General features: G+C 37.8%; 1 protein-coding gene across 2 annotated transcripts in view; it reads right to left on the minus strand.

Annotated features, from left to right (window-relative positions):
* plpp4 (phospholipid phosphatase 4) overlaps positions 1-13,454 on the minus strand; it is a 113,645-nt gene extending 100,191 nt beyond the window's left edge. For both annotated transcript variants that reach the window (XM_039690663.2, XM_039690662.2), the window contains exon 1: positions 13,072-13,454. In XM_039690663.2, the coding sequence (XP_039546597.1) occupies positions 13,072-13,160 (89 nt within the window). In that variant the 5' untranslated portion in view covers positions 13,161-13,454. The remainder of the gene's footprint in view (positions 1-13,071) is intronic.
* Between the last annotated feature and the right edge of the window lie 1,855 nt (positions 13,455-15,309).

Below are 15,309 nucleotides of genomic sequence, written 5' to 3' on the forward strand. Positions count from 1 at the left end.
TGATAAATGCACTGGATCACAAAAGGCTACGGCCAAGCAGATTTTTCGTCAAAGTGGAAGCCCTCCTTTTGGGAGCAGAAGGACATTGTCTTTAAGGATAAGTTGAAAATGTAAAATTCGGCCATTTACTGAACCTTTTGTGTCTTTTTTTTCTCTTCGGTGGAACACAAATTACAGTAAATTGACACTAGCCATGTTTCCATCGACACGTTTTTATCGGAATTAAGTGATATCGAATGAAAAAAAGCCTTATGGAAACAGTAAAATTCGATGAAATTTCATGAAAATCGACTCAAATGAAATGCGTTCGGTCTCATCGAATTTTCTCTCGATCGATATACGGCTAATGCGATAAAAGCTGATGGAAACGTTATTTGCCGAATAAATAATGAATTGCGATTAAGTTTTATGCCCTTTTATGGTTGCAACACGTCAGAAGACGAGTTCATTTCCGGCCAGTCTGTTTGCGCACACATGGCGGACGTCAACAAAGACAGATGTAAGTGGACAAAGCAAAAAAATGCTTCAACCAAAGGGTTTCCGTGAACCACGATCTCCCAGAACTGATGGAGCGCTGTCGTTCCCACACCACAGTCACCACCTTTTTACGTGGCTTGGTTGAGTTCTAATGTATAATGTGGTCTGTTATTTCTAGTTAACAGACTGCGGCGCTTCTAGTATAACACACCGTTGCCATGGACGCAGTTCAGAGACGGAACAGACTATTTTCTTTAGCAGAAGCAATACTCGTTTTTAAATCAATAAACTCGTTTTTAAGTCAATATTTTGTGTCAAATTATTGATTTATTTATTTATTTGGTTGATTTATATGTAATAAGCAGGATAATATAGCGAGGCGGTTGTTATAGCGAAGACAACAACCGCCTCGCATACATTATCCCATTCATATGTCGCTATCAGCTGGCACATAAGCATTATTAGCCTTCAACTTCTGAAATATTGATAATTTTTTGGTAGATGGCGCGATCCGTTTTGTCTAACAAAACTTTGTTCGCAAAAGTTTGCTTGAATGTTGTTCGATTTAGTGCGAAAATAAATGGAAACACCTTAAAATGTCTCAAATCAATTCGATATACCGATTTGATCGCAAAACAGCACGTGACGTCATTACGTACAGGTTTTTATTCGCTTTAAAGCTGTTGGATGGAAACAAACTTTCACCAGCTTTATCCGCATGAGTTTTTTAACCGAACTTCAGATAATTCGATTGACAAGTGGATGGAAACATGGCTACTGACACTCGTTTCAAAAAGAATGGGAAAGCACCATATTACAATTTGCACACTATTTTCCAAGCCTTCTGAAGTCAGACAATAGCTAAGGGTGAGTAACAGCTTACAAATTTACTCTCAAAATAATGTTGTAAATATTAACTTACACGTGGGGCTGTTCATCACACAAAGGTATCGTATGGCTTAAGATGACTTAGGGTAGGTATAAACAACAACGATTTGCTTAAAACGGAGATGTTTTTCCTTTGAGTTTTCCGCGCACAGGCGACACCATTGTCACAGTGATCACCATTCACACGGATTCGCGAAAACGAGTAAAACTGTTGTATTCTGCTGCCAGGCCAGTAGATGGCAATGAAACACAAAAGACTGGACACGTAATAAGCATGTGCATGGCGTCATCGTCTTCAGCAACATGACATCATGACTTTCGAGTGAAGTGGCGTGTTCTCTACGCATTTTGAGCTATCCGCGTGTATGTGTGTATGTCTACGCAACGTCCGAGTGATTCCGTGTGTCTGTACACGCCGTCAAATGTCCGCGCGAAACGAAGCAAAATGTAAATCTACATCTGGGGAGCGATGTTTTTTTTTTCCTAGGATGGTAAGGGAACAGTCATAAATGCCATTAACCCCAGTGACGGTTAGGTTTAGGGACGGGGTTGAGGTAAGTCATATATTTATATATACAGTAATAACGTTAAGTCAACGGCGTTCATAAACACGCTGAAAATGATTATGCGTCTTTATAGCACGCCAAAAATGGAAATACGAATTGGCGTGTCATACACACGCTACTTCATGAGATCGGTCTGTCTTCAGAGAACCACATATTTGTTGTTTTCGAAAACTTGCACTTTGAACCCCTTTTTTTTAAAAGTTTGCGTTTTCGTGTAAACGAAAGGCCATCGGACTAAAAAACCTTCACGTAAACACTTCAATCGATCCGATTGAGCTCGATCTGACTAGAATTTCGATCGGATTGAAAGGGGTGGTTTACTCCTTTTGTAATCCGACCGAGAGAACATGTAAACACTTTGATCGGATTAAAAACCGAAACTAAAAGGACCGCGCATGTGCAATGACGAAATAGCGTAATGACGTATGACGAACGGAACGAGCTGTTCTTCCTGTTGAATAAAGTCTCATATAAATGAGTGTTCCGTTATTAAAAAAATTCTCATTTCACTCCATGTCTGTGAAGTGGAGCAGGACAACGTCCCACCAGTGCTTGTTTTAGATTCTCATCCACACGTGACTTTTGAGTACGGGGTTTTACTGCGTGATCCGCGGTCTTACCAAATAATTAGTAATTCCCACAGAAGTATCTAGTAACACTTTTATCTGTGAGCTATTACTTACTAATTCGTTAATAAGAGTTTCTTTTAGTTAATAGTAGTTGCTAGATTGTTAATAAACTTTTTCAGTAGTTCTCTGGGAAGTATTAAAGAAACAGTAGTTATTGATTACTAAATAGTGAACTACCACTTTTGTCTGTGCGCTATTACTTACTAGTTCGTTAATCAGAGTTTCTTGTTAGTTACTAGATTGTTAATATTGTGTTACTCATTAGTTCTTGTGTAGTTATTCATTACCGAAGGAACCGTATTTTGTTACCAACATTTCTTAGTACAAATTTTTGTCAGAATTGAAATTGAAGTTGAAATGAGTGAATGAGTAAATAATAAGGTCTAATAAATCACACAAAAGCCTTGCATTGTTTCATTATATTGTAATGACGGAGTGACAGATTTAAACCTGCATTAATGATACACTTTCTTAACATTAATAAAGTCAAATCGGATTCAGCATTAGAAACCACTCTTACATCTCTCTCCTCTTTGGAGAATCAAAGCAGTCCTGTTTTAGAGTAAATGCTGGTCAAGCGATCTTACTGAGATCTACTGAGATCCTCAGCGATGACCTCTTTATCTCCTGATGTCTGATCAGAGTAGTTCATTGAGAGCTGGATGAGTAGAGCATGTTATGGAGCAATTAAATACATTGTGCATTGAGATGGCCTCCTCTTCAGTGAGCACGTAGATGTCAGATGTGATAGAAACTTGTATTAGTTGGTGCTCCAGAAATCTATCAACTTTCTCATATGCACTGTTCAATGTGCCGATGATTTATGCTTTTTGTTCTGCGATACGCCTCTCTCTGCTTCTCTTCAAGTGCTGTGCTGTGAAAAATTAAATATATCCGACCTGAAAAGCCTCTGAACTAGCTTTGATACTACTTGTTTGAGTGTTTTTGTGTGGAATTGGCAGCAAGCAAAACAGTCTCTCGTGGTTTGCCCTATTCGAAACACACACTGGTGTGGACCTGAGAATATGAGAGTAGATACTAAAGCATCCCAACAGTGACACGTTTAGCCCCTCAACCACCAAGGATTTCGCACACTGACTCTATGGTCACATTAGAGACATTTCAACAAAATTACACAGGCAAAAAAAGATCCATTGTCCATTAAATGATTTATAAAGCACAGCTCAAAGTCACTTTTAAACCAAGCAGCTTTCTGTTGGTCATTCAGTGAATTAGCATTGCCAACTTGAACATGACTGAAAACTGAAATCTCCTGAACAAGTGGATTCCTTTTTGAAATTACTGGATTTAAGCATTTGAAATTTCTTATATAAGCAAGATATCAAATCCTGCACTGACACACTACTCCATACACAGGCACTTTGAGCAACGATTTTCAAACTCATGTTAATAATATTGCTACATATTTACAACAGATACCACACAATTCAAAATCATCAAATTTTTCAGATAAACTAAGCATTTCGTTAATTTTATGAATTGGTATGTTTTGACAGGGCGCAAAGAAATATAGAGCTGAGAATCATCAGCATAACAGTGAAAACTAATGCCATGCTTCCTGAACAGTGAACAGCAACGGTCCTGGTACTGAGCCTTGTGGTACTCCATAACTTGTGATCGATATGGCATCTCTTCATTTACTGCTACAAATTGGTAGCGGTCAGATAAGGATGATTTAAACCATGCCAATGCAAATCCACTAACGCCAACATCATTTTTGAGTCTTTTAAAAAAAAAATTGTGGTTGATATAGTATTAAATGCAGCACTAGGATCCAGTAACACCAATAGAGATACGACCATGATTGAATGATAAGAGCAAATCGTCACATAAACATGAATCCTGTCTTCTGTAAGAAGTGCCTGTCCTTCTTAAATGCACATATTGCATTATTTATTTCATGTTTCAATTAGAGCCAGACCGATATATCGGCAGGCCGATATTATCGGCCAATATTAGGCATTTTCCAAATTATCGGTATCGGCAGTTATAATGGCCGATAAATGAATATTTTGTATCATATTTTGATAATGAATATTTTAACAAAATTTGTGACTATCATGTCTATTTTTGCTGGACAATGAAGCGGAATTAGCTAGTAATAGTTACATTATGTTGTTACAGTGTAGTCCTTTTAACTTTTTACAATGTGACTGAAGTATTTCTTTAATAGCGCGTGACAGTTATAGCAATGAGACGTATCATCTCTCCTTGGCCTGTTATATTGAAAATGTATGTTTTACAATTTGTTGCGCGTTTCTGAAATAATAATTAAGAAAAAAATATCGGCCGATATATCGGAATATCGGATTTTAAAACCAATAAATAGGTGTATCGGTATCGGACTTTAAAATCCTTTATCGGTCGGGCTCTAATTTCAATGTGAGGCATCTCAGACATTGAAGCGTAAATACTTGCAAATTACGCACATGTTGGTTAAATTGGGATTGGTACTAAAGTCTGCAGGACATTTTTTAAATAGGCCAAGTTATTCAATCTGTTCCACACAAACTTCTTGCTTCATCTTAAAACAAAGGAGAGAAAATTGTATCTGTCAAAGCATATCAAGAGAGCTTTTTTACAATCCTGCACTGACACACTACTGTACACACAGGCACTTTGAGTAATGATTTTCATTTCCATCCCCCAAGATTCATATCCCACATCAAAATGACGTTAATAATAATGCTACATATTTACAACAGATACCACACAATTCAAAAACATAGCCCAACAGCATGTTTTAAACAACACACAAAAAGAAATATACACACACCACACAAACTCATACTTTTATTCACTGGAGAACATTTGTCCAAAATGCCTTTTTCTGCCATGTTTCAAAAGTAAAATCACACTCTTGTGGTGTGCATGGGGTTGAATAATTATTTCAATATTACATTGTATTGTAGTTCTAAGATGTCTAAATTAAAAAGCTGTCCTGACAGAGTCATTAATTTCTCTTCATTTTCTTTCTACCCCTAGCGACAATGTAAATGCTCCCTCTCATGTTTGTCTCGGAGCATTAATCTGTCTCTTGTTGAGATTTAATTTTGGAAAAGCCTTAGAGAAAACAAAACCTGTTTATGTCTCATTTGTACTTTAATAAATGCCGAGTTAAATTTCATAAACTATAATTTAATTTCAGGATCCTTTACAAAAAAAAAAAGCTATAGTAAATGAGAAACATACTAGCTAGGAACAGATAATGGCTTGATTTTGACTTGAAATCCAGAAACAAAAAAGATAAAAGGTTTACAGTAAATAATTTAATACAACAGTATACAAAATAAGTCTTAGGGTGTTGAATAACGTCTTGGAATAAAGAAACTTGATGTGAAAAGCTGTTAGAGAGACATGACGTGCGACACAACGAGCGCTTGGACACCCTGTGGAATAGCATTGATGATCTAAAAAAAAACTGAAGGCGGCGAAACAATGTCAGATTGATTGCACTAAGAGAAGCAGAGTCCAGACTGCTCTATCCTTGATGGATGATGTGAACACTGGAATATCCAGCCTAGCAGACCCATTATTCAGTTCTGTTAATGGGACCAAATGTCATTTATTAAAAATGGAGCCAGTCAGCTTTTTCTCAATTCACAACCCTATACAGAACAAACAAAAAGTGAGTCGCCTAAATTATCATTCTGTGTGTACACAACACGATTCACTTCTGAAATTGTGATGATTGGCACTGTGGTGACCAAAGCGGCGTTCTGTCATAATGCGACCAAAGAATCATACAATTTTAACTAACCATCATCAACACTGTGTTGGGGCTTGTTGTTTAAAGGAGAACTCCGGTCCAAAATGAACCTTTGGTCTAATTACACATTGTTACCTAGTCAACCGTTATCTGAGATTTGTTTTCATGATTGCCGAATGTAAATAGTTTTATCTCTAAAAACACACCTCTACAATGGTTGCATAATGCTTTATTGTTCATAAAACACATTATTTGTCACATACTTTACATTGTTACAGTACCTCTTTTCCTAGTCTGTCTCGAACAAGCTGTCTAGGTTTCGATGAAGCCCCTTCTTCTGAAATATGATATGTGCTGTGATTGGTTACCGGTGTTTGAGAGATGTCCCACCCCTCCATAACCGCAAGCTCTTCTCAAGTGTAACTATGAATAAGGATGGTGTCAATTTTAGACAAATTCGAGCCCGGTTCAGAACTTCAGACCCTGACAATGTTAACTAACAAGAGGATTGTGAAGAACAGATTTCATGGACAGGACTTTGCAGAGTGTTGTGTTTTTTGTAATTTTCTTATACAATATAAATACTATGTTATCCCCCATTTAATCATGATATTTGTCGTAAATCTAAGGTAATACAAACAGTAATCGGTAACAAAACCATGGTTAATTTTTCCTAATCCTCTTACAAAAGCAACAGAAAACAAGCTGTTCTCCATAAAATGTGCAGCACACAGATAGATGTTTGGGTTACAATGGTGTTAAAAAAATATTTAACCACTCTAAGTTTGACGGCAAAAAAAGGTGGGTGGGAAAAAGTCATCTCTTCGACATAGCAGCAAAACTCTTCATCATCTAGTGTGGCTCAACCAAGCCTCGTCCACTTTTTTGTGTATCCCGTGGCCGCATGAGTAATATTGTGATTTCATAAGATTCTGAAAAAGCGTGTAGGAGTCCAAATGAGTCGTTCAATGTAGTTCTTGATTCTGTTTAATAAAATATCTTGATTTTGAGCTTTGTAAGTTAACCTCGCACATCTTTATATGATCTAACAGCAACATTACACAACCGCTAAAGTTGAAAAAGTGAAAAGCATAATAGGAAATATCTAAATATCTTTCCAGAGACCTTGTCCTTGCCATCAGTATATTGTCAGTACAAAATTTTCTGATTTGTATTATACAGTGGTAACCTGCAATTGTTACCTTACAATTGTTACCCATACAAAATATATTTTGTTTGTAGAAATCAAAGTATTTAGGTTGATTTTGCAATATTAAATACTTTTTTTTTTTTGTTAATTTAGATGTGATCAGTTTTAGGTTATCAATTTTTTTTTTATCATGATACATAATAAGGTTCATCTTTTCATAAGATAATTTATATCTGCCATACACCCAACTAACTCACTTATATTACATTATTATTGAAGTAAACATGATTTCCAGCAATAGGGAGAGACAAATAATTTAAGCAGGGAATTTTAGTCAAGTTATGATAGTGTTAATCGGTGCCACTGCCAGGGAATGTGGATGTTATTCACATGTTATTACAGGACCCTTGTCTTGTTGATATATGGTGGTCAAAGCCCAAAGTACATAGAATACACCTACCATTCATGTCATAAATCTTATTTAGGATAGACTTTTTCTTTGTATCAAACTCTATTGATCAGATATTACGTTGCAAAATTGGCACAATCATTCACAAGACCATGCACCTGCGGAGCACTGTGCCAACTTAGAAAGAACCACTAAAGCAAAATTGCAATAGTTGTTTGAAGCAAATAAATTAGTCATAGTTTTCACTAAATAAAGCACTAAATAATACCCTGAAATGTATCATAGCAACAGGGAAATATTTATAACTTTCACCTGGACTAATGGACGAAATGAGCTCATGCCATTTATACATGAACACTCCCAAAGAAAACTTTTATGTTTATGTAAATGAAAATGTTGACGTTCATGCGTTAGGTCAGTATATCTTCGAACACATTCTACACTACGAAAGCAATCCGGTTGAATGCGATGTCGACTACCTCTGGAAGTGGTTTAAAGTGGACAAGCTCAAAACTATTTAGACCCCATCTACACCTGTTTTTAGTGTCGTTCACTTGTGATGGGATCGAAACGCATCTTAATACCAGGTGTAAACAGAGCCAAAGTCTACATCTGTCCAGGGTGTTTCCCTGGCCCTGCCGATATGCTAGGATATGCTCCCCATTAGATTTTATTAGATGGATGGGTTGGTTGGTTGGTTGGTTGGATGGATGGGTGGATGGGTGGATGGGTGGGTGGGTGGATGGATGGATGGGTGGATGGGTGGATGGGTGGATGGATGGATGGGTGGATGGATGGATGGATGGATGGATGGATGGGTGGATGGGTGGATGGGTGGGTGGATGGATGGATGGGTGGATGGGTGGATGGGTGGATGGATGGATGGGTGGATGGGTGGATGGGTGGGTGGGTGGATGGATGGATGGATGGATGGATGGATGGATGGATGGGTGGATGGATGGGTGGATGGGTGGATGGATGGATGGATGGGTGGATGGGTGGATGGATGGATGGATGGGTGGATGGGTGGGTGGATGGATGGATGGATGGGTGGATGGATGGGTGGATGGATGGATGGATGGGTGGGTGGGTGGGTGGGTGTATGGATGGATGGATGGATGGATGGATGGGTGGATGGATGGGTGGATGGGTGGATGGGTGGATGGATGGATGGATGGGTGGATGGGTGGATGGATGGATGGATGGATGGGTGGATGGGTGGGTGGATGGATGGATGGATGGATGGGTGGATGGATGGGTGGATGGATGGATGGATGGGTGGATGGGTGGGTGGATGGATGGATGGATGGGTGGATGGATGGATGGATGGATGGATGGATGGATGGATGGATGGATGGATGGATGGATGGATGGATGGATGGATGGATGGATGGATGGATGGATGGATGGATGGATGGATGGATGGATGGATGGATGGATGGATGGATGGATGGATGGATGGATGGATGGATGGATGTTTTAGTATGAGAATTGAGATTCTCCAGCGGCAGCCATTCTTTGTTGTAAACTAATTCAACCCAAACGCTCTTTGGTGACACGGATGATTACTGTACGTTACGGTCCATCATCGTATAAAGCCCGCACTGACAATTTGATTGGTCCCAACAGCTTTCGGCATACTTGCTTCACAACTGATCAAGTCCAGACTCCAGACCGAACTTCCCATGCTCAAATGTTGTGGGCGGGGCTAATGGTGCGTTCACGTGCTATGGAAAATATGATATTTTGCACTTGTGAATTGGTATTTACCAGTGTAAGTGCTTTTGTTGTCATAATGTGGTAAAAAGATGGAGAGACAGACCTGTTATTTAGCTAAAACTATTTTAAATTGCTTAAGTCATCTGCTACAGCAAGAAAATGATTTATCAACACAGTAAATAATATGCTGTATATTTTGTAGATCATGAATAGTACATATTTTTACCATTCATGACTCTCCGCCATTTTGAAAAGGTCAAAGGTTCAAAGGTCAAATCTCATCTCGGCAACACGTCCCGTCTATCAAAATATTCTACGAGTTTCCCAATGTCGGCTTTTGGTATTTATTACCATAGCACGTAAACGCATCATTTCGGCTGGCATCCAGGCTACCTAAATATATTAATTTAGGTCAGATTTTACGGAGTGTCTATTCACACAAGGTGCAAATACCCCACCTTCTACGAGGTTTGGATGCAAGTCGACCCATGTTCGAATCAGCCTTTTCCCGAACTTGCTCTACTCCCTTTTCCCATAACATATTGGATCGGAAAGGCAAATATAAAAAAAAAAAAATGAAGAAAACATTTGAAATGTGGAAATAAATTGTCTAATGCGTTTAATAATAAATTGTTTATCGGTATACGGAAGCTTGTTTCTCCCACGGAACATTTTAAAAGATAATTGCGACTTTTTATCTCACAATTTTTACTTTTTTTCTCACAATTGCGAGATATAAAGTCAGAATTGTGAAATATATAGTGTGAAACTTTATAACTTGCAATTATAAGTTTATATCTATGTCTTTTTATTTCATGTAACTTTGTAAAACTTTATTTCATGCAATTCTGACTTTTTTTTCTGACCAATTGAGAGAAAAAAAAAGTCAGAATAGTAGGGATGGGCAATGATTAATCGCAATAAATCGTATCCAAAATAAAAGTTTGTCTTTACATGATATATGTGTGTGTGGTGTGTATAATTATTTTGTATATATAAATACTAACACAAGCATGTATATATTTAAGAAAAATGTGTTCTTAATATATCAAATATATATTTTTATACATAATATTAATTATGTATAAATATATATAAATTATACATGCAAATATTTCTTAAATATATACATGCATGTGTTTGTATTTATGTATACAAAATAATTATACACACCACACACACAAATATTACGTAAACACAAACTTTTATTTTGGATGCGATTAATCGCGATTAATCGTTGCCCATCCCTACAGAATAGTGAGATAAAAACTTGCAATTACTTTTTTTTATTTTTTATTCAGTGGCAAAAACAAGCTTTAATAGGGTTAGGGGTATGTGAGAGTTTTATTGTCTTAATAAGGCGGCATCCATGTAATTATTTCAATAAATATAATCATTTACAATATGTTATTATTGCATTCTGTTTAATGTACAACAACACTTTTTATAAGTATAAATAGCAACATAACATAGTGTAAGTAAATATAACCTATTGCTATTTAAATGTAGTGTAGCAGCTACAGTATAACCAATAAAATATGGTATTTTCACTTAGTATAAATAGTCACTGCCCAACTTTTCTGGGTTAAATCAGGTAAAATGACTCTTTAGGGTAACAATTTCATGTCAACACTTTTTAAGTTTAGCAAACCTCAATTAACTGTTCACCCAAAACTGTTATGTCCATTTTGTTAAAATTATCCAAAACAAAATTGGATCCCAATGACTTCATTGTGGGGACAAAAAGAAGAAAGAAAGAAAGAAAGAAAAATTAAGAGGAATTTTCCATTCTGTTCCACAGAATAAAACAGGTTTTGGGGAGGGTGTGTAAATGAAGACTGAATTTTCCATTTTATTTGAACTATCCCTTTAAATAAATATATGCTTGAATATGTATGCCTGCTTGCTCTTTTTTTGTCCAAAAAAAGGTTTTGGGTTTTTTTCACGCAACTGAGCTTGACTATGAACATGATATCTTGTGATCAGCATTCAGAAGGCACGTCGCCTCCTGACGGCTGATATCTCAGCGAACTCATCGCTGACAGGCAGCAGATGTTGTGCTCGAAGGCCAGCTTTGCTAGCTATGGACTCCTATTGTGAAGACAATGGGGTTTCAATGGATTCTTGTTGCAACAGACAACACCTGGCAGTTATGAAATAATCAAGTGTCACTATTTTGGATATATGATGAAGACGGTCAACTAAAGGTCAATTTAATTCACCTTGATGTGTCACTTGCCACAAACAAGAGAGTCAAATGATTTTCTGGTGAGATGGCTTGGGTTTCTCCTTTAACGTAGGCTAATATGGTGTTGTTGTTGTTATAATGCCCATAGCATAAATGTTGCAGGATGAGTCATGCGTATAGTTATAGTATAGCAGTGCTTACTGTACAATCATCATCAACATCAGTCAGCCTTCATTCAACCCTGAAACGTTTGCTTTTTTTTCCTGCTGTCATTCAATGAGATTCAATGTGATATGTCAGTGTAACGTTTCCTCGTTCAAGACCGTTTCCAGCTAGTCCTAACTGTATAAGGCCAGCTTTCCTCAGGTCTAAAACATCACATTTATTCCCACACGATAGACACAAGCACACACTTCAAATTTCAACATCACAATCAATTTCAGCAAGGCACACACTGCTTAAGCTCATCTGAACATTTGGAAATCTGCAGCGATTTCAATCAAATCATAGAATAAAATAAAAAGCATGATCATATTTCTGTGCGCTGGCAGTGCAGTTTTCTAGAAACTGGGAATGATTTAGCATGGCGGGAGACTAGGACATCTAGCCAAACCACGGACAGTCTCATTCCATTATTATTCTCATATATTATCAAGTCATCTCATTAGCACATCAGCTCAGTTCTTATAATTACAATGGCTTATAAATTCATTCAAAAAGTGTGTTGCTTGTACATTTCCTATCAGAAATCCTTGAATTAACTTGTACTCAAGCAACCTGTTTGCACTGAGGGTGAGATAGTCTCCATAGACAGCATTTCTCCTCTTCCTTTCTTTGCACCATGCATGCATTTCCAGAAACCTCAATCTCCCTGGTTACACTTGAAGGCTACAGTCATTATAATGCATTCTATATCTTATCAATTGTAATCTCTCACATATTTATTTTTATGAATAATTGTAACTTCACACTTATCCCATAAATGGTTAAGATACATATTCATATTATGAACAGCCAAAATATTAAGATAGGCTATAACTGTGTGTGACTTATAAGAACAACATGCATATAGTAGCCTAATGGTTTATTTAAAATAGCTACATTTGATAACCTATCAAAACTTTAAACCTGGGAAAGGATGATATTGATGAAACACCCCGTGATGTGCTGCTGTTTACATTTTTAATGTGTAGCTATTTCCAAATATTGAAAGCTTGTCTTAGTTAGTTAAGTCATGTGTAAGCCAAAGCGTCATGTTTTCCACTATCTTTAACATATTGAGCCAAATGCAGGTGTATATAGTGTGTGTACTTACACGAAAACTCCGAAGAGCAGGAGTCTGACGGCGATCTCCAGCGCCAGCTCGCGCGCGTATTTCCTCCGGTCTGGTGGAGACATCTTCATATTCTTCACACAACCGATTTATGACTGAAACTAACCAAACGGAGAAACCAGAGGAGTCGCCGGTAGTCCACAATTGTCCTAAACACGCGACACACTTTGGCGTCCGGCACCTGCCGTCTGCCGTTTAGTGTTCATGTGGAAAACACCCGCTGCTGCTGAACTGAAATGCCTTGTTGCTCTTCAGTTGCAGTGTGTGTGTGTACAGTACAGTACAGTATCGAGTTCAGTTTCTTGAGAAGCTGCTGTAGTCTAAATCCTGTAGTGCGCTGAGTGAAGGAGGACCGAAGAAGATAAACATTCGAGCCAGGTGATGATGATGAGGAGGAGGAGGGAGGATCAATCTCTCGCTCTCTCTCTCTCTCTCTCTCTCTCTCTCTCTCTCTCTCTCGTCTTGAAATTTGCGTTAGGCTACGTCTGAAATGAGTTTTTAGTTTAATACACTTTGATCTGCACAATCATTTCACTGCTTTGTATTTATTATTTTATTATATTGTTGTCTGAGGTCAACTTATGACGTTCGCTTGGTTTTTGCATTCAAAAACATCAAAATGAATAATTAATAGGCTGTTTTGTACCCACGTTTTTAGCCTACCTGAAAAACGCTGGGTTTTTATTGGCATCTCACACTGAAGACTTAGATGAAGTAAACGCCCACTGCTATGAGTGGATGACAGTTTTGCATATTATAATGAGTTTCAACTCACCTGTCGATGCACTTGGGGGAAATTGTTTTGAAAACGGCCAATGTTGTAAAATGGCGACCGGAATGATTCGCCCATACATGGCCGACCCAGAGTCTGATGCTGCGTTCACGTGCTATGGGAAATAGGATATTTTCCATTTGTGAACTGGTATTTGCCAGTGTGTTGCATTCAAGTGCTTTTGTTGTCGTAATGTGGTAAAAAGATGGAGACAGTGTTGTAGTCGAGACCACCTCACTCGAGTCCGAGTCGAGACTGAGATCAGAGAGAGTCGAGTTCGAGTCAAGACCGAGTCCATAGAGAGTCGAGTCCGAGTCGAGTCCGAGACCAGAGACGGTCGAGTCCGAGTCGAGACCGAGACCAGTGAGGGTTGATTACCTAATTTACTTTTATTTACTTAGAGAAATCCTTTTTTTTACTGAATTTACTTAGAGTTTAAAAAATATGATCAGTTTAGGGTAAAAAGGCCACATAGTAGGTGGTGTTAAAAGTAATTTTATACAATTTGTCATGCGCAGTTGCGCACTAGAAAATCACCAATCACTGGGCGTGTCAATCAATTTAAAGAAATATTTTATTAACATACATTAATAATCATGAAAAATATTTTGAATTGAACTCCAGTGGACTCGGGAATAAATCCGAGTCCTAAAAAAAAAAATGTTCGAGTACGAGTCAATTCCGAGTCCAAATGGACACGAGTCCATGACAAGACCAAGACCATTAAAATATGGTCTCGAGACCGAGTCCGAGACGAGTACGAGTCTCGAGTACTACAACACTGGATGGAGATCCAGACCTGTTATTTAGCTAAAACTATTTTAGATTGCTTAAGTCATCTGCAACAGCAAGAAAATGATTTATCAAAACTCAAAAGGTAAATAAAATGCTGTATATTTTCTAGATCATGAATAGTATATATTTTTTTTACCATTCACGACTCTCGCGGTGTTCTCCGCCATTTTGAAATGGTCAAAGGTTATCTCATCTCGGCAACTCATACATCAAAATATTCTACGAGTTGCCCAGTGGAAAATACCACATGACGGGGCGTTCATGTGCATTTTCCACGTCAGCTTTTGGTATTTACCATAATTACCAAAGCACATGAACTCTGCATGAGTGTTGCACTATTCCTGTCAGATCCAATATAGACGGCACAGCACTGTTCTTTACTCTTAATTGGTCTGCAAATCCAGTCTTGTTTATAAAACAATCCTCAGTGAAATGAAGCGAACAGACGGACGATGTTTTACCTCATCAGCTGGAACGTCATTAAAAATAAAGTTTATCCATGCAGTCCTATTGGAGAGGAAGCTTATGCAGCGACTGTCTTCTTCCACAACCAGGCGCTGCACAATATTCTGTATCGCTCGGTAGCTCGATCCGGGTTAATATTTGGGTTAATATACAATTAAATACTGAGTAATATTAGTTGCTAACATAAA

This window comes from Pimephales promelas, chromosome 11 (genome assembly GCF_988280905.1).
Source record: "Pimephales promelas chromosome 11, fPimPro1.hap1.1, whole genome shotgun sequence".
In the NCBI taxonomy this organism is placed as follows: Eukaryota; Metazoa; Chordata; class Actinopteri; order Cypriniformes; family Leuciscidae; genus Pimephales; species Pimephales promelas.